Genomic DNA, 20,163 nt, shown 5'->3' with positions numbered 1-20,163 from the left:
CGCAAACACCTCCAGCGACCCCCCCCCAAAATAAAAATATTACTTATTAACCCCCCCCCCTTAAAAAAAAAAACCGGAACGCAGCGCTGGGTGCGGCGCAGCCCCGGGGCAGGAAGCGATGATGATGGGGGGGGGGGGGGGAAGCTGGGGGGGGGCGGGGCCATATAAACTCATACGGCCCCCCCCCTCTGCCCCCCCCGCGGGGAAAGGAGCAAAGGTCCCCGGTCGCGGCGGTGCGGGGCCGCCAGGGGGCGCCACAGCCCCCCAAAAACCCCCATACCAAAAAGATCCCCCCCCTAATTGGGTCCCCGAAAGACCCCCCCCCAAAAAAAAAATCGGTCCTAAAGTGCCCCCCCCCCCCCCAAAAAAAATTGGGTCCTAAAGTGCCCCATCCCTCACAATTCGGTCCCAAAGAGACCCCCCCCCCCCCCCCAAAATTGGGTCCTAAAGTGCCCCCCCATCCACCCCACAGCCGCCCACCCAACCCCACTGCCCCCCAATCCACCCCACTGCCCCCAGTTCTGCCCCACTGACCCCAAATCCACCCCATGGGCCCCAATTCCCACCCCATAACCCCCCAAATACCCCCCAATTGACCCCCAAATCCCACCATACAGCCCCCATATCCCACCCCACCGCCCCCAAACCCACCCCACTGACCCCAAAGAGCCCCCAGTTCCCACTCTACACCCCCCAAACCCACCCCATAACCCCCAGTTCTACCCCACCGACCCCAAATCCACCCCACTGACCCCAAAGAGCCCCCAAATCCCACCCTACAGCCCCCAAACCCCAGCCAATGACCCCAAGGAGCCCCCAAATCCCACCCTACAGCCCCCAAACCCACCCCACTGCCCCCCAATCCACCCCACTGACCCCAATTACCCCCCAAATCCCAGCCTACGACCCCAAAGAGCCCCAGTTCCCACCCCATAACCCCCCAAATGCCCCCCCAAATCCCACCTTACAGCCCCCAAACCCACCCCGCTCCCCCCAGTTCTGCCCCACTGACCCCAATTCCCACCCCATAACCCCCCACATGCCCCCCAAACTCCCCCCCCCCCCCAAAAAAAACACCCCCGCCGCACTCAGAACCGACACAACCACGGCTTATGGGCTTCACCCTCGGGGTGAGAGAAGGGGACAAAACCCTTTATGGATACGAGGCCGAATCATGGGGTGGGGGGGTCCCGGGTTGGGGTGGGGGGGTTGGGGTGGGGGCGGGGGGGGGGTGGGTGACCCCCAGCCCCCTCAAAGCCTTCAGAGCTTCGGCGCAGCAGCGGATGAGGGCGCAGAGCTGAGCGCTGCCCTCGGCCGTGGGGTTTTGGGGCAGCTCCTGCGTGGCCCAACGCAGCTTCACCAGCACCGCCGCCTCCGCCGCCGCCACCACCTGGGGGGGGGGAAACGAGGCGGGGGGGGGCGCAGACGGAGACGGGGGGCGGGGAGAGGATGAGGGGAGGGGGGGGGGCGGGGGGGGCCCCGCCGCAGCCCCTTCGCAGTGTTTGGGGCGCGGGGCGTTGGGGTGGCAGGGAGGGGTGGGGGGGGCTGGGGGGAGGGAGGGGGGGGGGAGCGAGGAGTTAGAAGGGGGAGGGGCTGCTCGCATCCCCTCTGCCCCCCCCCCCCCCAATCCTCCTCCTCCCATATTCCCCGTAACCCCCCCGCCCCCCCCCCCGCAACCCACCCCGTGCCCCCACCCCCTGTGCCACCCCTGTGCCCATCCCACCCCCCCCCCACCCACATCACAACCCCCCTGTGACCCCCCCCCGACCCCGTGCCACAGCCCTTTTGACCCCCCCACCCCCATCCCATAACCCTGTAACCCCCCCCACTCCCACCCCATCGCCCCTGTCCCCCCCCAACCCCACCCCATAGCTGCTGCTCACCCCCACCCCACCCCATATCGACCCCCCCAGCCCCCACCTCCTGTGCCCCCCCCAACCCAATCCCACACTCTCCACCCCCCCAACCCCGTACCATGGCCCCTGTGACCCCCCCAGCCCCATCCCATAGACCCTATCCCCCCCCACCCCATCTCATATCCCAAGACCCCCCCACCCCATAGCCACTGCCCACCCCCACCTTGACCCCATATCGCCCCCCCCAGCCCCCACCCCCTTCGCCCCCCCCAACCCAACCCCATATTCTCACCCCAACCCCGTGCCATGGCCCCTGTGACCCCCCCCACCCCATCCCACATCCCGAGACACCCCCACCCCATCACCCCTGTCCCTCCCCAACCCCACCCCATAGCTGCTGCCCACCCCCACCTCGACCCCGTATCGCCCCCCCACCCCCATCCCACGCCCCCACCCCCTTCGCCCCCCCCAACCCAACCCCATATTCTCGACCCCATCCCCTGTGACCCCCCCGCCCCCATCCCATGTCCCCCCCCCATAACCGCTGCCCCCCTGCCAAACCCCATTCTGTACCCCAAACCCTACCCTGCCCCCCCCCCAGACCCCAACCCAACCCCCATCCCCAACCATTGACCCCCCCCCCCAGGACCCCATTCCACCCCCCCCACCCCCTGTCTCCCCCCAACCCAATTCCTCACCCCCCCATCCCCACTCCCTGCCCCCCCCCGACCCCATCCCATATCCCCATCCCCTCTACCCCCCTCTTCACCCCTACCCCATATCCCCCCCCAACCCTTTTCCCACCCCCCATACTCCCTTCCCCCCCCCCGACCCCCAAGCCCCCCCGCCCCCCCACACACCCCGCTCCAGCTCCTGGCAGGTGACGCAGTAGAGCTGCTGCTGCCGGTCCTGCAGCAGGATGGTCTGGGGGGGGGACACAAGGGGGGAGGGAATGGAATGAGGGGGGGTCACAAGGGGAGGGGGGGGGGCATGGGGGGGGTCAGAGGGACCCCCACCCGGCCCCACATCCCGCTCCCATCCCCACCTCTCCCCCCATGACCCCACGACCCCCCGCAGACCCCACACCACTTCTCCCCCCCTAACATTCCCCCCCCGGCCCCATTAACCCCTCCCCCACCCCACAGCCCCGCCCCCACGGCCCCCCCCCATTCCATAACCCCCCCACACCCCGCCCCCAAGCCCCCACCCATTGGGGTCAGCAGCTCCCCACCATGCGGGACCCCTTGAGCCCCCTGCAAACCCCCCCATCGCTACCCCAAGCCCCCCAGACCCCCCCCAGAAAACCCTCAGCCCCCACATCGCTACCCCAACCCCCCCACCACCCTCCCCCCGCCCCCAGACCCCCCCCAGAAAACCCTCAGCCCCCCCAACGCTACCCCAACCCCCCCGGATCCCCCCCAGCCCCCCACCGACCCCCCCCCGGCACTATGGGCAGCAGCTCCCCACCACGCGGTACCCCCTGAGCCCCCTCCCACCCCCCCCAGCGCCCCCCCATCGCTGCCCCAACCCCCCCACTGCCCCCCCCCGCCCCCCCCCGCGCCCCCCACCTGGCAGTGCGGGCAGCAGCTGCCCAGCATGCGGTACCCCCGCAGCAGGTACTGCCCCAGCGCCCGGCTGATCCGCTCCTGCCGTTCCCTCCTCTCCTCCTCCGCCGCCCCCCCCCCAAAATCCGGGTCGGTGCCTGCGGGAACGGGACCGCCGTTACCGGGGGGGGGGGGGAGGGGGAACACTGAGGGGGGGGGGGGTCTGGAGGAGCTTTGGAGGATTATTGGGGGTTTTAGGGCTGTCTGAAGGGGGGCTCTGGGGGGCTCTAAGGGGGATCCTGAGATGCTGGGGGGGGGGTTCATTCGTTGGGGGGGAGGGGCGTCTTTGGGGGTTTATGGCGGAGTTCTGGGGGTCTCCGGGGGGGGTGTTCAGGTGGGGGGGATCGGGAGGTGGTTCTGAGAATTTCGGAGGGGTTCTGGGGGTCTCGGGGGGGGAGACGGGAAGGGTAACTTCGGGGGGGGGCTCTGGGGGGTCTCTAAGGGGGATCCTGAGATCCTGGGGGGGGGGGGGGGGTTCATTGGTTGGGGGCGGGGGCGTCTTTGGGGGTTTATGGCGGAGTTCTGGGGGTCTCTGGGGGGGGCGGGAAGGGGGGGGTTCAGGTGGGCGGTTCTCAGAATTTCGGGGAGGGTCCTGGGGGTCTCGGGGGGGGTTTCGGGGATCTTGGGGGGGGGGGGGAGGTCTGGGGGTAACTCGGGGGGGCTCTGGGGGTCTTTGGGGGCGGTGCTGGGGGCTCAGGGCGGATTCTGAGGGGGGTCTTTGGGGGGGGGGGCGGGGATTTTGGGGAGGAGCTGAGGGGGTTTATTTGGGGGGGGCTTTGGGGGTTGATGGGGGGCTCGATGGGAGAGGGGGGGTGAGGGGGGGGCGGTCCTGAGGGGTTTGGGGGGGGGGTCGGGGGGGTTTTGGGGAGGGGGGAGGAGGGGGTCCCGTCCCGTTGCGCCGCTCCGCACCCGCGTTCAGCGCCATCGTCGCTGAGGAGACGGCGTCGCGCGGAAGTGACGTCACGCGACGGTGCGCCGCCGATGGTTCCGGCGGAAGCGAGTCCTGCCCTGAAATAAACCCGCCGCGCGCCGACACCGCGCACATTGGTTCCGGATCTTGCAAAAAACTCCTCCCAGCGACCCCTCTCCCGCCCCCCCCCCCCCCCCCCCAAAAAAAAAACCCAGCAGACGAAGGGGGTCGGTGGGAAACCTTTATTTCGCTGGAAAAGCTGACGGAGGGGGTGAGGGGGTGAAAAAATTGGGGGGGGGGTCCGGGACCTGTGGGGGGCGGGGAGGGATGAAGTCGTGGGAACCTCCGTACAAAATGTGGGGGGAGGATGTGGGAGGGAGGGGAAGGGAGGGGAGGGGAGGGGGGCCCGGCGGCCGTTTTGGAGGGGGAAACGTAGACTCCACTTCGCCGCCACCCGACCTGGAAGAGAGCAGAGAGCGGTCAGAGGGCTGCGCCGGGACCACCGGCCCGGGGACGCCGCCGGCGGGGGGTGGGGATCAGCCAGGACGTGGGGAACACACGGTGACACCCCGAGGAGACGGGAGGTGGGTGCGTGGTGGGGGGGGGGCGAGCGGCCCCTTCCCCCCCGTGGCGCTGGGAGAGGGGAGCCCCCCCCGGTTGGATCCCGCGACGCGGGGACGAGACCGGCGGCGGCGACCCGGGGCTCCTCTGACCTGACGCGGCGCCGGCCGCAGAGGGGGCTCCGGGGGGGCTTCCTCGGCTTGGGGGGGAGTAATCCTGCCGGGCTCCTTCCGCCTTGGGGGGGTCACCTCCTGGGAGACGAAGGCCCGTTACCAACCGGCCGGCGCCGAACCGGGAGGGACCGGTGCTGGCAGCGCCGCGCTCACCGCCCCGCTCCGCCCTGGGGGTGCGCGGCCGCGTCCCCCTCCCCCTCTCCACACCTCCTCTCGCTCTCGGCCCCCCTCGGCGGGGCAGGAAATCCACGGGGACGCCTCACGGGAGAGTCGGCCCCGCGGCAGGCGCTCACCTCGGCTCAAAAGGCAGAGTACCGCGCCCTGTCCGCGTACGGGTCGCGCTCGAAGCGCTGCATGTCGTAGAGCGAAGGGCGAGCGACCGACGAGACCGGCGACAGCTGACTACGATCGTACGTGTACGCCTCTCCGACGGTGGTGGCCGCGGCTGCCGTGCGGCGCAGGGGGCTTCTATCCCGGGTGTAATAGGTGGAGGAGGCCGCGGCGGCGGCGGCGGTGGCAGCGGCGGCGACAGCGGCCGCCGCCGCGCCCGGGGTGGGCAGCAGAGCTCTATCGTAGGGGTCTAAGGTGGTGGGGATGCGGCTGGCCATGGCCGTGGTGGCCGCCATGGCCGTGGACTGGACCTGGGAGTACTGGGCGTACTGGGAGTACTGGGCCATGGTCTGCTCTGCGTAGGCGTCGTACGCAGAGGCCGTCGCATAGGACCTGACGCGGTAGCGCTTGTAGTAGTCGGCCATCCCGCCGTACGCGTCATCGTAATACATGGTCTCCCCATAGCCCGCGGTGTAGGGAGTGCGCACGGCTCCGTACTGCTCGTTATAGGCCTCGGTAAAGTCAGCCACTTGCCCCGGGCGATCTACCGGACACTCTTTAGACCAGTGCCCTTCCTTCCCGCACCGGTAGCAGCCGCTCTTGTCTCCCATCCCGGGCGCGGTCCTGAGCCGACTGGTGGACAACTGCACGCGCATCCGCTTGCCTTGAAGAAACAGACGCAAAAGGGAGGTGGGAATTAACGCCGGGCACACAGAGGGGGGGACCAAAATCCTTCGTGGGGCTCCTCCTCATCGTCCTCCGGGCGAACCGAACCGAGCCGCGGGGAGCGGAGCCGGCTCAAAGCCTCGCGATGCATCCGTGACCCCCATCTCCCCTTTTTGCTCCCCGTTTTGCAGCCCGTGGGAGGAAGGGAGAGGCGCAGAACCGCGATGTGGTGTTGGACCCACGGGGCTGAGAGCTGAAACGGCCCCAAAAGCAGCAAAATGCCCCAAATTCGGGGTACGGAACCCTCAGCGTCGCTGCGCGTCTCAGCATGGGGGGGGAAATGGCACCAAAATGCCCCAAATTGGGGTTGGAGGCGGCTGAGTATTGCTTTCAGATATCAAGGTGTGGGGGAAAGTGAACCAAAGGGCCCCAAATTGCGGTTGGTGGTCTCTAAGTGCTCCAAATTGGGGTCGGGAGCACCAAAATTATTCATATTTGGGCTGGAGGTCCCCCAGAGTGCCCCAAATTGGGGTTGGAGGCAGCTGAGTATCGCTTTCAGGTCTCAGCACGTGGAGAGAAATGACCCAAAGTGCCCCAGATTTGGGTTGGAGGTCTCAAAGTACCTCAACCTGGGGCTGGAGGTCCCCCAAAGTGCCCCAAATTGGGGTTGGAGGTGGCTGAGTATCACTTTCAGGTCTCAACACATAGAGAGAAATGACCCAGAGTGCCCCAGATTTGGGTTGGAGGTCTCAAAGTACCTCAACTTGGGGCTGGAGGTCCCCCAAAGTGCCCCAAATTGGGGTTGGAGGTCCGAAAGCGACTCAATTTTGGGTTGGAGGTTCCCCAAAGTGCCCCAGATTTGCACTGCAGGCACCCAAATGTTCCAAAATTTGGGTTGGAAGGAACGGAGCGTGGCTACAAATGTCAGCAGGTGGGGAGGAAGGGCGCTGAACTGCCCCACGTTTGGATCAGAGGTCCCAAAGTGCCCCGAATTTTCGCTAACACTGCTATGAATCTCAACTAAACCGAAGGAAAAGCACCAAAATGTTCTGAATTTGGGCTGGAATGCACCAAAATGCCCCAAATTTGGGCTGAAGGCAGCTGAGCATTCCTTGCAAATCTCAACAAACAACGCAAAGTGCACCGAAACACCCCAGATTTGGGATAAAGACACCAAAATAGCCCAGATTTTGGAGACGCAGGCACTAACACTCCCAAAATTGGGGATAAAGGCACCAAAACCCCCTGGATTGAGGGACACAGGCACCAAAATGCCCAGGTTTGGGGACAAAAAACACCAAAATGCCCTGGATTTGGGGATAAAAGTAGGAAAGTGCACCAGATTTTGGGATAATAGCACCAGAGCGCCCCACCTTTGGGGACAAAGTCACCAAAGTGTCCTGGATTTGGGGACATCAGCACTAAAACGCCTTGTTTTTGGCATAAAGGCATCAGAACAGCCTGGATTATGGAGAGACACGTATAAATAGTCTCAATATTTAGAATAAAGGCACCAAAATGCCCCATATTTCGGGTGTAAAAGCACCAAAATGCCCCGGATTTTGACACAAAAGCATGAAAATGCCCTATATTTGAGATAAAGGCACCAGAACACCACAGATTTTGAACACAAAAGCACCAAAATGCCCTGAATTTGGGGACATGGGTACCGAAACGCCCTGGTTTTGGGACAAAGGCACCAAAATATCATAGATTTTGGACATAAAGGCAACAAAACGCCTCAGATTCGGGAACAAAGGCACGAAAACGCCCCAGGTTTTGGACACAAAGTGCCCTGGATTTGGGGACCTGGACACCAAAATGCTCCGGATTGAGACACCAAAGCACCAAAACGCTCCAGATTTTGGACACGAAGACCCCAAAACACCCCAGATTCGGGCCAAAGACACCCGAGCACCGCTCCACATCCACCACAGCCCCACCTCTCAGCCCCACAGCGCCGTGTGGGCGCCGCACAGGACACCTCCGTGCCCTTCAACGCGGAACGGCGGGGCGAGGAGCCGGGAGGACGCGGCTTCGCACCGAGGACGGAGCCGGGCCCGCCGTCCTACCTGACCTCGACTCCCTCTCCCATCCCGTCCCCGTGCCACGCGGTGTCACCTTGGAACTCGGTGTTGTCCAGCCCTCGGATGGCCTCCACCGCGTCCTCCGCCCGCTCCATGTGCACGAAGGCGTAGTCCTTGACGATGTCGCACTCGATGACGGGGCCGTACTCCTCGAACTTGGCGCGCAGCTCCAGGTTGGTGCAGGTGGGGCTGATGTTGCCCACGTGCAGCTTGGTGGAGGCCTTGCTCTTGTTCTTGCTGGCCTCCACGTTGATGCAGACGCCGTGCAGCTTGTGGTGGTGCAGGTTGCGGATGGCGTCCTCGGCCGCCGTCTTGTCCTCGATGTGCACGAAGCCGTAGTTCTTGATGATGTCGCACTCCAGCACCTTGCCGTACTGCTCGAACAGCGAGCGGATCTCCTGCTCCGTCGCCTCCCGCGGCAGGTTCCCGATGAACAGCTTCACCATCTTCAGGCCTGCGGTGGGGCCGGGGGGGGGGGTGGCTGCGAGTTCCTCACTACCGCCTCCCCCCCCTCCCCCAGCCCCTCTCTGCCCCCCCACCCCCTTTATCACTCCCCTCGAGACCCCGTTCCCAGACCCCAAGGCCTCAAGCACTGAAACCCCCGAGGTCCCCGCTGTCCCCAGTCTGCCACACCTCTCACCCTCACCCCGCTGTCCCCACCCCCATCGCCCTCAGCCCCTATTCCTGCTCCCCCCGAGCCTCCCCACTGCCCCCAGCCCCCCTCCATCCCCCTGCAAGGCCCCCAACCCAGCAGCCCCCAGCCCCCCCCACCTCCCCCTCAACCCCCCTCCAACCCCACACCTCTCATCTCCTGCCCCCCCCCCCCAATCCCCTCATACCCCCAATCCCTACAACCCCCAAACCCGCCGCCTTCAGGCTCCATGCCCCCCCCCGCCCATCCCCCTCACGGCGTTTAGGCCCAAACCCTCTCCCCGGCGTCGCTGCCCTCAGGGGGGCGGACGCAGAACCCATCCCCGCCCCGCTTCACCTCGGCCCACCCCCCCCACAGCCGCCCGTCCCTCCTCCGTTTCCCCGCCCGCGGCCCCGGCCCTCACCGCGCTGTCCCTCACCGCGACGCTGACGGCGACAAAATGGCGGAGGCGCCGCTCCTCCCCTCCGCGCCTCCTTTGCGCCGCGCCCCGCCCCCCTCGCCCGCTGATTGGTCGAGCTCTCGGCGGAAGTGCGGCACGATTGGCGGAGGCTCCGCGGGGGGCTCTGGGAGGTGACGTCACAGCGCGGCGCGCCCGCCCGCTCGACAACCAATAGCGAGAAGGCGCTTCCGGTCACGCGGCAAACGACAGCCAATCGGGAGGAGCGCGGTCCGACGAACGGAGGTGCCGAGACCGGAACCGGAAGTGTGACGGGAAGCGGAACCAGAACCGGAACCGGAGCCTCCCCGCCGGCAACGCGAGGCTTCCAGAGGCCCGACCAGGCCAGGCCCCGCCCCGCGCCCGGCCCCGCCCACACCTTTTCCCCGCCCCCTCCTCCGTCTCGCCCCGCCCCTTTCCCCTGGCCACGCCCCTCACGGCTGGCCACGCCCCCCGCTCTGCCGTGTCCGTTCCTCCGTCCCGGTCCCCGCTCCCTCGTGACCTCCGTGTCCCCAGCCCAGCAGCCGCCCCCACCCGTGTCCCCTTCCGATCGCCGTCCCTTCCTGCCCCCAGCTCCTCATCCCAGTCCCCCTGTGCCCCCATCCCCCACCCCCTGTGCCCCCCACCGCCTGTGCCCCCATCCCCCATGCCCTACACCCCCCGTGCCCCCCTCCTTTGTAACCCCTGATCCCCATCCCAGCCCCTCTGTGCCCCCTGTACCCCCATCCCTTCTGACCTCCATATCCCCACCCCCTGTGCCCCCCTTGTCCCCCTCCCCTATCCCCCCTCTCCATCCCCCTGTGCCCCTGTACCCCCATACCCCCATCCCCTGTGCCCCCCATTCCCCATCCTTTGTAACCCCTGATACCCATCTCCATCCCCCTGTGCCCCCCACATCCCCACCCCCTGTACCCCCCCTTGTCCCCCTCACCTATCCCCCATCTCCGACCCCTGTGCCCCCGTACCCCCATCTCCATCCCCCTATACCCCCATCCCCCCATCCCCTGTGCCCCCCCATTCCCCCTTCCCTATCCCCCATCTCCATCCCCCTGTGCCCCCGTACCCCATCCCAGTCCCCCTGTACCCCCACCCCCCCATCCCCTCTGCCCTCCCTGTCCCCCTCCCCTACCCCCTATATCCATCCCCCTGTGCCCCCCACCCCCTCAGCCCCCCCATATCCCCACCCCTGCCCCCCCCCCCCACCACCATGTCAGACTCCCTCCTCCTCCTCCGCCGCATCCGCGACCGCGGCGGTGCCGCATCCCCATTACCTCCCCCCCCTCCAGCACTCCCACCTCCTCCCCCCCCACCTCCATCACCCCCGGCTTCCATCCCCATCCTCCGTCGCAAACGGGGCCGCCGTCGCCGTTTCTACCCGGAGCACCGGGTCTACCGAACGCGCAGCTCCTTCCTGGACCTGACGGAGGAGCAGGTGCTGCGTCGCTACCGCCTGGACAAGGCCGCCATCGCCGGGCTGTGCCGGGAGCTGGGAGCCGACCTGGAGAGCCTGACGGGCCGCAGCCACGCTCTGCCCGTGGCCGTCAAAGTCACGTCGGCTCTCACCTTCCTGGCGTCGGGCTCCTTCCAAACAGCCACGCGTGACACCACGGGCATCAGCCAGTCCGCCATGTCCAACTGCTTGGCTCAGTTTTTGGAAGCCCTGCAGCGCCGTGCCGCCCGTTACATCGCCTTCCCTTCGCCCGGCCGCTCCGCTCCTCACCCCGGTCCCTTCCCCGGGGTGCTGGGGCTGTTGGGCAGCATGCATGTGGCTTTAAGGGCTCCATCCGAGAACGAGTTGGCCTTCCGCAACGCTCGCAATTTCCACTCCATGAACATGCAGGTGGTTTGCGACGCGGCCGGAGCCATCACCAACGTGGTGGCCAAATTCCCCGGCTCGTGTCCCAACGCCGCCGTCCTGGAGAACTCGGCCCTGGCGAGGCTGTTGGATGGGATGAGGCCGGAGGGAGTCTGGTTGTTGGGTGAGGAAGGGGTGGGGGGGTATGGGGAGGAGGTGTGAGGGGGAGATCTGAGGGGTTTGGGGGGGATCTGAGGGGTTTGGGGAATATCTGAGGGCTGTGGGGGAGATCTGAGGGGTTTGGAGGCAGTTCTGAGGGGTTTGGGGGGGATCTGGGGGGAGATCTGAGGGGCTTGGGGGGGATCTGGGGGGTTTTGGGGAGATCTGAGGGGTTTGGAGGCAGTTCTGAGGGGTTTGGGGGGGATCTGGGGTGAGATCTGAGGGTCTGGGGGCAAATGGGGGGGGTGAGGGGAGATGGAGGGGGTTTGGGCGCAATTCTGAACGTCTAGAGAAGATCCGGGGGGTGGGGGGAGAGATCTGGGGGGAGATTTGGGGGGTTTGAGGGGAGATGAAGGGGGTTTGGAGGCAGTTCTGAGGGGTTTGGGGGGAGTTGTGAGGATCTGGATGAGATCTGGGGGGCTTGGGGGGGAGATTTAGGGGGTTTGGGGGGAGATCTGAGGGTCGGGGGGAGATGGGAGGGGAGTGAGGGGAGATCTGGGGTGTTTGGGGGGAGACTGAGAGTTTTGGGGGTGCCCAGAGGTTTGGGGGAGATGCAAGGATCTGAGGACAGGGGGGAGGCCCAGAGATTTTGGGTCTGGAGGAGACCCAAAGATGTGGGGAAGACTTTTGGCTCTGAGGGGAGAACTTTGGCTCAGGGGGAGACTTGAAAGTTTTTGGGAAAATTCAAAGACGTGGGGAAGAAGTTTGGCTGTGGGGGAGACTTTCGGGTCTGGGGGAGACCCTAAAGATGTGGGGAAAACCCAAGGACGTGGGGAAAACCCAAGGATGTAGGGAAGACCTTTGGCTGTGGGGGAGACCCACAGGTGTGGGAGAGACCGCAAAGTTTTGGGGGAGCCACAAAGATGTGGGGAAGACCCACGGACATAGGGAAGATCTTTGGCTCTCAGGAAGAACTTTTCCTCTGGGCTCCACCCAATGCCTCAAGGAGCACCCACGACTCTCAAGGCCTCACGGGGCCCCCGATCTGACTCCGGTCGCCCCCCCAGGTGACCGCAGCTACCCTCTGAAGACGTGGCTGATGACCCCCATCCTGTTCCCCTGCGGCCCCGCGGAGGAGCGTTACAACGCGCTGCACCACCAGGCTCTGTCCGCCCTCCGCCACACTCTGACCCTCCTGAAACGTCGCTTCCGCTGCCTGGACGCGGCGGGGGGCTGCCTGCAATACGCCCCCCAAAAGGTCTGTCAGATCTTCCTGGCTTGCTGCGTGCTGCACAACATCGCCCTGCGTCGCCGGATGCCGCTGGAGCCCCCCGACGGCCCCGAGCCCGACCCCGAACCCGAGCTGCCCCTGCAGGCTCCACACGTGCAGATCTCCAGCGAAGCGCGGGCCGTGCGTGCTCGTATCGTGCAGCAGGTGAGGGACAGCATGGGGTGAGACGTGGACGTCGTGTGGGACAGCGGGGACACGATTTGGGGGCGCTGGGGACACGTGGTGGGGGTGTGAGAGCCGAAAACCTCGAGGATGTTGGAGGGGTTGGGGTGCGAACTCCCAAAACCTCGAGGGATGCGTCTGGGGATGTGGGGATGTGAGCCCCAAATCCTTGGGGACACCTGGGGATGTGGGGACATGAGACCCCAAATGCTTGGGGATGCATTTGGGGACACTGGGGACGTGTGGTGGGGGTGTGAGAGCCGAAAACCTCAAGGATGTTGGAGGGGTTGGGATGTGACCCCCACAGACCTCGAGGGATGCGTCTGGGGATGTGAGCCCCAAAATCCTTGGGGACACCTGGGGAATGGGGGGACGTGAGACCCCAAATCCTTGGGGACGCATTTGGGGACATGTTTGTGGACCTGTCTGGGGACACTGGGGACGTGTGGTGGGGGTGTGAGAGCCCAAAACCTCGAGGATGTTGGAGGGGTTGGGGTGTGAACCCCCCAAAACCTCGAGGGATGCGTCTGGGGATGTGGAGATGTGAGCCCCAAATCCTTGGGGACACTTCTGGGGACGTTGTGGATGTGACCCCAAAACAAACTGGGGTACAGTGGGGGACACCATGGGGATGTGACCCCAAAAGAAAAGCAGGGGGAGATGTGGGGATGTGGGGACACGCGGTCTGCACAGCTTTGTGTCCCCCATTTTGTGGCCACCGTTTTTTCCTTTAGGGCCAATAAAACTCTTCATGCATGGCCCCAAATCCGTCGGTTCCATTTGTAGGAACGGAAAACAGAAGGGATGGGGGAGGGGAGGGTGGGAAAGACTCAAAGATTTGAGGGAGACCCATGGGTTTGAGGGACACCCAAGGATGTAGGGAAGACCTTTGGCTTTGGGGGAGACCTTTGGGTCTTGGGGAGTCCCAACGTTTTGCGGGGAGACCCAACGTTTTGGAGGAGACACAAGGATTTAGTGAAGACCTTTGGCTTTGGGGGAGTCCTTTGGGTCTTGGGGAGTCCCAACGTTTTGGGGGGAGACCCAGGGTTTTAGTGAAGATCTTTGGCTTTGGGTCTGAGGGCCACAGCTTTGCGTTCCCTCCCACGTCCCCATTTTGTGACCGCCGCTTTCTCCTTCGGAACCAAGAAAGCTCTTCATCCACGGCCCCAAATCCATCGCTTCCATTTGTAGGAACAGAACACGGAGGTGACACGCAGTGGGGCTGTGAGCTCTGCCTCACCGCCGCCCCAGCGCCGACTGCACGACGCCCCCCATGGCGGCGGCTCTCCGGCCCTGCTGCAGCCGGTACAGCATCTCCCCCCGGTCCCTCCGCAGCTTCTCCTCGTAGCTGCGTCCCCTCAGAGTCACCACGTCCCCAAATTCCTCCCTCAGCCTCCTCAGCATCCCCTGCAGCTCCTCCTCACAGCGCAGCACCTCCGCGTTCAGCCGTCGCCGCGCTCGCGTCTCCCCGTGGAGGGCGGCCGAGGACGGGAGCCCAGGGCGGCGCTGGCGCTGGAAGAAGCGGTTGGGGTCAGAAGCCTGGAGCTCCATCCCTTCCAGCAGAGCCAACAGCCGCTCCCGTCTGCGGATCAGAGCGGCTGCTTCTTCCCACAGCTCCAAAGCGGCCTTCAGTCGTCGCCGGGTGGCCGCCGGGCCGTATTTGGTGGCCATGGCCAAACGCTCGCCTGTGGGGAGCTGAAGGGCGGCCCAGAGGCGGTGCAGGCGGTGCTGCAGCTCCTCAGGTTTGGGTGTCGGAGCTGCAGGCCGGGGTTCTGCTGTCCCCAGAGCTGCAGGCCGGGGTTCTGCCGTCCCCCACGGGTGCTCATCGTGCAGCTCCTCGCTGCCGGCGGCGCCGCCGAGGTTGAAGATGGCGTGGAGGAAGTCGGAGCCGGCGGCGGTGAGGAAGTGCTGGTAGTCCTGCGGGAGGGCGGGGGGCTGCTGTGGTTGTTGCCGCGTTCTGGGGGTTTTCGGAGCCCCCCGGGGCCGCTGTCGGGATTCCCCTGCTGTCAGATTGAGGTCGGTGGCTGCCGGTTCCAGCAGCGGCTCCGCGTGGAGAGGCAAGGAGCGGGCGGGCAGCGCAGAGCCCAGCTGGGCGAGGAGATCCCAGAGGGCCTCGGGGGGGGCTGGGGGAGGGCCGTGGGGAAACTCCACGGGCTGCAGTGCAGCGCGAGTGTGCAAGGGTTGTGTCACAGCGTGGGTGTGCAAGGGTTGTGTCACAGCGTGGGTGTGCAGTGGCTGTGTCACACTGGGGGTGTGCAGCGGCTGTAGCTCTGTGTCGCTGTGCAGTGGCTGTGCCTTTGTGTCGCCGTGCAATGGTTGTGTCACACCGTGGCTGTGCAGCGGCTGCAGCTCCGTGTCGCCGTGCAGCGGCTGCAGCTCCGTGTCGCCGTGCAGCGGCCGCCCCCGTCTCCCCCCGCACAGCAGCTCCACCCCCACCTCAGATCCCGGCTCCGCTTCCAGGCCCGCTTTCACCGCGTCCTCAATCGGCTCCGGGCGCCACGACAGCCGCACCCCGACGGCCGGCGGGGCTCCGCGCGGCTCCTCCGGGGGCTCCGGCGGCGTCCGGAGGCGGCGGAGCCTCGCGTGGTCCTCGGGGCGGCGGGTGACGGCGGTGAGCAGCGGGGACGGCCGCGGGGCGGGGGGGGCGCGTCCGGAAGGGCCGCGTCGGGTCGCCGGCGGCTTCGTGGCGGCGGGGCGGAGCTCCTCCCTCGCTCCTCCGCGGCGCTTCGGCGGCGCTGCCATCGCGCGGCGCTCCGCGCTCACGAAACCGAGCCGCAAAAACGGCGCCGGGCTTCGGGAAAAACGAAAGGCAGCGCCGCGGGCCTCGGCGTCTCTGTTTCCATGGAGACCGGCGCGCCGGAAGTGACGTATAAACAACGCGCCCGCGTTCCCCGAGGCCCCGTTGCTGCGCCGAGGACTGCACCGGAAGTGATGCCAATGCGCTTTGCGCCGGAAGTGACTCTGTTTATGCGCCGGAAGTGACGCATATGCGATGCGCCGGAAGTGGCGCCGGAGCGTTGCGCAGCGCGGGGAGTTCAGAGTCCGCCGTCATGGCGGGGGCCGGGGGGTCGACCTGCACGGTGAGCGGCGGCGGCGGCGCTTTGGGGGCGGGCGGAGGGGGTTTAGGGGTCCGGGGCTTCGCACGCCGTCATTTCCGTGGCGCAGAGCCCCGTAGGTGGGAATTTTGATGGCGCAGGTCCTCACAGACGGCGGCGTTGTGGGGTGCCGGGCCGCACGGGGGGCGCAGGGGCCGAGAAATGGCATTTGGGGGGGGGGGGGGGGCAGCTCATCTCATCCCACCCCATCCCCCCTTTTCCAGATGGAGTTTGCGGTGCAGATGAGCTGTGAGAGCTGCGCCGAAGCCGTGCGGGCGGCGCTGGAGGGCGCCCCAGGTGAGCCCCACTCTGTGCCCCCCCCCCTTCCCCTCAGTCTTTGTCACCCCCTCCCTCATGTCCTACCCCCCCCCCCCCATTTCCAGGCATGCAGCTGCTGGAGCTCCACCCCTCAGCCCCCCTTTGTGCCCCCCTGTTCCCCCCACTCTTTATCACCCCCCCCCCCACCCCCCAATTTCCAGGCATGCAGCTGCTGAAGCTTCACCCTGAGGCCCCACTCTGTGCCCCCCCCCCATCTCCCCACTCTTTATCACCCCCCCATCTCCCCCACTCCAATTCCCAGGAGTGCAGCTGCTGAAGCTCCACCCCTCAGCCCCCCTTTGTGCCCCCCAGTTCCCCCCACTCTTTATTACCCCCCCAACCTCCCCCCCCACCCCCCAATTTCCAGGCGTACAGCTGCTGAAGCTTCACCCCAAAGCCCCCCTTTGTGTCCCTCAGTTCCTCCCTCCACCCCAATTCCCAGGAGTGCAGCTGCTGAAGCTCCACTCCTCAGCCCCCCTTTGTGCCCCCCAGTTCCCCCCACTATATCACCCCCCCATCTCCCCCCCACCCCAATTCCCAGGAGTGCAGCTGCTGAAGCTTCACCCTGAGGCCCCACTCTGTGCCCCCCCCCCCATCTCCCCACTCTTTATCACCCCCCATCTCCCCCCCCCCCATTTCCAGGCATACAGCTGCTGAAGCTCCACCCCTCAGCCCCCCTTTGTGCCCCCCAGTTCCCCCCACTCTTTCTCACCCCCCCCCACCCCCCAATTCCCAGGCGTGCGGCTGCTGGAGCTTCGCCCCGAGTCGCAGACGGTGCTGCTGGAGGCGCAGGTGGGAGCGGAGCGCGTGAAGGAGCTGCTGGAATCCAGCGGGCGCCGCGCGGTGCTGCGGGGTCTGGGGGTCGCCGGGGGTCCCCGAGGAGGTGACACCACGACGACGATGGCGGCGGTGGCGGCGCTGCGCGGCGACGACGGCGGCGACGGAGGTGTGAGGGGTTTGGTGAGGTTCCTGCAGGTCTCCCCGGAGCTCTGTTTGGTGGATGGGGTCATCGACGGGCTGAGGCCCGGCCCTCACGGGCTGCACGTGCACGAGTTTGGGGACACGTCCCAGGGGTGTCAGAGGTAGGGGGGGGCATCATTGGGGGGGGGAGAAGGGGAGGGGGAAGGGGGGGGAGAACATGGTGGGGGGAAAAAAAGGGGCTGTGCAATGGGGTGGGGGCACCGCCATGGTGGGTGGGGGCGCACGGTTGGGATGGGGACAACGCAATGGGGATGGGGGACAAGGACCCCCCCCCTCAGTGGGGATGGGACACCCCGATGGTGGATGGGCACAACGCAATGGGGACAGGGGATGAGGCTCCCCCCAATGGGGACGGGACACCCCAATGGTGGATGGGGACACCCCAGTGGGGACAGGGACACCCAAAGAAAGGAGAAGGACACCCCAGTGGGGACAGGGGACAGGGACACCCCATTAAAGGACAAGGAAGCCTCAATGGGGACAGGGACACCCCAATGGGGACAGGGACACCCCAGTGGTGGATGGGGACACCCCAGTGGGGACTGGGACAGGGGACAGGATGGGGACACCCCAATAGGGACAGAGGCACCCCATGAAAGGATAAGGAAGCCTCTGTGGGGGACAGGGACACCCCAGCAGGAAACAAGGACACCCCAATGGGGACGGGGACACCCCAGTAGGGACAGGGACACCCCAATGGGGACTGGGACACCCCATAGGGGTCGGGGACACCCCACTGAGGGACGGGGGTCCCTCCTCACCCCACATCTCCTCCCTGCAGCTGCGGGGATCACTACAACCCCGACGGGGAGAGGCATGGGGGGCCGCAGGACCAGCACCGGGTGAGCGGGGGGCACTTTGGGGTGCTGGGGGGCACTTTGGGGTGATGGGGGGCAGTTTGGGGTGATGGGGGCATTTTGGGGTGCTGAGGGACATTTTGGAATGACTGGGGGCACTTTAGGGTGCTGGGGGCACTTTGGGGTGCTGGGGGGCACTTTGGGGTGCTGAGGGCACTTTGGGGTAATGGGGGGCATTTTGGGGTGCTGGGGGCATTTTGGGGTGCTGGGGGACATTTTGGGGGTGCTGGGGGCATTTTGGGATGCTGGGGGGCACTTTGGGGTGCTGGGGGACATTTTGGGGGTGCTGGGGGGCACTTCGGGATGGTGGGGGGCACTTTAGGGTTCCCAGGGGGCACTTTGGGGTGCTGTGGGTCATTTTGGGATGTGGGGGGGCACTTTGGGGTGCTGGGGGGCACTTTGGGGTGATGGGGGCACTTTGGGGGTGATGGGGGACATTTTGGGATGGTGGGGGGCACTTTGAGGTGCTGGGGGCACTTTGGGGTGCTGGGGGGCACTTTAGGGGAGCTGGGGGGCACATTGGGGTGCTGGGAGGCACTTTAGGGTGCTGGGGGGAATTTTGGGATGCCAGGGGACACTTTGGGGTGCTGGGGGCATTTTGGGATGCTAGGGCACATTTTGGGGGTGTTGGGGGGACATTTTGAGATGCTGGGGGACATTTTGGGGTGCTGAGGGCACTTTGTGGGTGCTGGGGGGCACTTTAGGGGTGATGGGGGCACTTTGGGGTGCTGGGGGACATTTTGGGGTGCTGAGGGCACTTTGGGGTGACATGGGACATATTGGGATGCAGGGGGGCATTTTGGGGTGCTGGGGACACTTTTGGGGGTGCTGGGGGCACTTTGAGATGCTGGGGGGCTTTTTGGGGGTGCTGTGGGGCACTTTGGGGTGCTAGGGTACATTTTGGGGGTGCTGGGGGGCACTTTGGGGTGCTGGGAGCACTTTGAGATGCTGGGGGGCACTTTAGGGGTGATGGGGGCACTTTGGGGTGTTGGGGGACATTTTGGGGTGCTGAGGGCAGTTTGTGGGTGCTGGGGGGCACTTTGGGGTGATGGGGGCACTTTGGGGGTGATGGGGGACATTTTGGGGTGCTGGGGGGACATTTTGAGATGCTGGGGGACATTTTGGGGTGCTGAGGGCACTTTGTGGGTGCTGGGGGGCACTTTAGGGTGGTGGGGGGCACTTAGGGGTGCTGGGGGGCATCTCGCCCCCCCCCTGACCCCCACCCCACCCCTCAGCACGCCGGGGACCTGGGCAACGTGTGGGCTGACGCCGAGGGCCGAGCGGCGTTTCGGATGGAGGACACGCGGCTGAAGGTGGGGGTCTGGGGGGGGGGGGGGTCGGAACCCCAGAACCTGCGCCCCCACCCCCCCACTTACAGCCCCTCCCCCAAAGGTGTGGGACATCGTCGGGCGCTCGGTGGTGGTGGATGCGGGTGAGGACGACCTGGGCCGGGGCGGCCACCCGCTGTCACAGCTGACGGGGAACTCGGGGCCGAGGTGAGGCTGCGGGGCTGGGGGTCGGCTATGGGGGCTTTGGGGGCTATGGGGGCTATGGGGGCTTTGGGGGGGGTCCAAGGGGGGTGTGTGGGGTTACGGTGTGATGACAGCCCCGCGTTTGTCTCCCCCACCCTCCAGGTTGGCCTGCGGGGTGGTGGCGCGGGCGGCTGGGCTCTTCCAGAACCCCAAACAGCTCTGCACCTGCGATGGCCTCACGCTATGGGATGAGCGGGACCGGGCTGCGACCCCCAGCCCCACCGCAGCCCCCAGCCCCACCGCAGCCCCCAGCCCCACCGCAGCCCCCAGCCCCACGGTGACCCCGACCCCACACCTGTAGGCATAAGAACGAGCAGGAAATCATTTTATGCCCCTCCCCCCTCCCCAGCTCTCCCTGTCCCCCCCCCCCGAAGGACCAAAGAGAAATAAAGCGTTTTGCGTTTCCTCTTTCCTGCCCCGAAATTGCGGCGCGGCCCCTTTAAGAGAGGTGGGGGGGGGGGGGGGGGGGGGGGGGGGGGTTGGGAGGTGTGAAGCAGCTGCTGGAGGTCGCGCATGCGCAATGGGACGGACGGAGTCGTTTTGTGGTCATGCGCATGCGTAAAGAAACCGAGTTTGGTGCCGCGCGCGTTTCCCCGCACGCATGCGTAGTCGTTATGTAGCGGTGCGCATGCGTGGCGGGCGCGCGATGGTGGGTGTCGGCGCGCGTGCGCAGTAGAACGGTGTCTGAATGGAGCGGA

At 66.1% G+C, this 20,163-nt stretch overlaps 3 protein-coding genes across 7 annotated transcripts; 1 reads left to right on the top strand and 2 right to left on the bottom strand.

Annotated features, from left to right (window-relative positions):
• Nucleotides 1-1,153: 1,153 nt before the first annotated feature.
• Nucleotides 1,154-4,536, bottom strand: ZNRD2 (zinc ribbon domain containing 2). Its single transcript, XM_090129587.1, has 4 exons — nucleotides 4,370-4,536; nucleotides 3,425-3,558; nucleotides 2,717-2,780; nucleotides 1,154-1,545 (listed from the first exon to the last, which is right to left on the bottom strand). Exons 1-4 carry the CDS (start codon nucleotides 4,503-4,505, stop codon nucleotides 1,154-1,156), a joined length of 726 nt encoding a protein of 241 aa, XP_089985713.1. The 5' UTR covers nucleotides 4,506-4,536.
• Nucleotides 4,537-4,677: 141 nt separating this feature from the next.
• LOC116228261 (RNA-binding protein 4B-like) lies at nucleotides 4,678-9,621 on the bottom strand. Of its 5 annotated transcripts, XR_016461246.1 has the most exons (5): nucleotides 9,243-9,621; nucleotides 8,222-8,641; nucleotides 5,398-6,098; nucleotides 5,084-5,182; nucleotides 4,686-4,829 (listed from the first exon to the last, which is right to left on the bottom strand). XR_016461246.1 is itself a non-coding variant. In XM_090129736.1 (4 exons), exons 2-3 carry the CDS (start codon nucleotides 8,631-8,633, stop codon nucleotides 5,404-5,406), a joined length of 1,107 nt encoding a protein of 368 aa, XP_089985862.1. In that variant the 5' UTR covers nucleotides 8,634-8,641; nucleotides 9,243-9,621; the 3' UTR covers nucleotides 4,678-4,829; nucleotides 5,398-5,403. The 5 variants fall into 5 exon arrangements, 2 of the variants coding, with proteins under 2 accessions (XP_089985862.1, XP_089985861.1); XM_090129736.1 differs by lacking the exon at nucleotides 5,084-5,182 and having other exon boundaries at nucleotides 4,678-4,829; XR_016461247.1 differs by having other exon boundaries at nucleotides 4,681-4,829; nucleotides 5,084-6,098; nucleotides 9,258-9,389.
• A 5,823-nt stretch (nucleotides 9,622-15,444) lies between these two features.
• On the top strand, nucleotides 15,445-19,843 carry CCS (copper chaperone for superoxide dismutase). The gene is made up of 7 exons (XM_090129738.1): nucleotides 15,445-15,762; nucleotides 16,002-16,074; nucleotides 16,832-17,177; nucleotides 17,858-17,918; nucleotides 19,169-19,246; nucleotides 19,326-19,429; nucleotides 19,568-19,843. Exons 1-7 carry the CDS (start codon nucleotides 15,670-15,672, stop codon nucleotides 19,764-19,766), a joined length of 954 nt encoding a protein of 317 aa, XP_089985864.1. The 5' UTR covers nucleotides 15,445-15,669; the 3' UTR covers nucleotides 19,767-19,843.
• Nucleotides 19,844-20,163: the final 320 nt, after the last annotated feature.

This window comes from Phasianus colchicus, chromosome 37, assembly GCF_987193195.1.
Source record: "Phasianus colchicus chromosome 37, bPhaCol1.hap1.1, whole genome shotgun sequence".
NCBI lineage: Eukaryota > Metazoa > Chordata > Aves > Galliformes > Phasianidae > Phasianus > Phasianus colchicus.
Note: the sequence above shows the minus strand (reverse complement) of the source record. Positions and strands in the feature narration are given on the sequence as shown.

What these genes read in the sequence shown, in the direction of transcription:
- LOC116228261 (XM_090129736.1), bottom strand. Translation starts at nt 8,633, where the DNA reads ATGGTGAAGCTGTTCATCGGGAACCTGCCGCGGGAGGCGACGGAGCAG. An exon ending in GGACAACACCGAGTTCCAAG is followed by an intron (nt 6,099 to 8,221) that starts GTGACACCGCGT and finishes TGTTTCTTCAAG; the next exon opens with GCAAGCGGATGCGCGTGCAG.
- CCS (XM_090129738.1), top strand. Translation starts at nt 15,670, where the DNA reads ATGCGATGCGCCGGAAGTGGCGCCGGAGCGTTGCGCAGCGCGGGGAGT. An exon ending in GGCCGCAGGACCAGCACCGG is followed by an intron (nt 17,919 to 19,168) that starts GTGAGCGGGGGG and finishes CCCACCCCTCAG; the next exon opens with CACGCCGGGGACCTGGGCAA. An exon ending in TGGAGGACACGCGGCTGAAG is followed by an intron (nt 19,247 to 19,325) that starts GTGGGGGTCTGG and finishes CCTCCCCCAAAG; the next exon opens with GTGTGGGACATCGTCGGGCG.
- ZNRD2 (XM_090129587.1), bottom strand. Translation starts at nt 4,505, where the DNA reads ATGTGCGCGGTGTCGGCGCGCGGCGGGTTTATTTCAGGGCAGGACTCG. An exon ending in GACGATGGCGCTGAACGCGG is followed by an intron (nt 3,559 to 4,369) that starts GTGCGGAGCGGC and finishes CCGTTCCCGCAG; the next exon opens with GCACCGACCCGGATTTTGGG. An exon ending in GCTGCTGCCCGCACTGCCAG is followed by an intron (nt 2,781 to 3,424) that starts GTGGGGGGCGCG and finishes TCCCCCCCCCAG; the next exon opens with ACCATCCTGCTGCAGGACCG.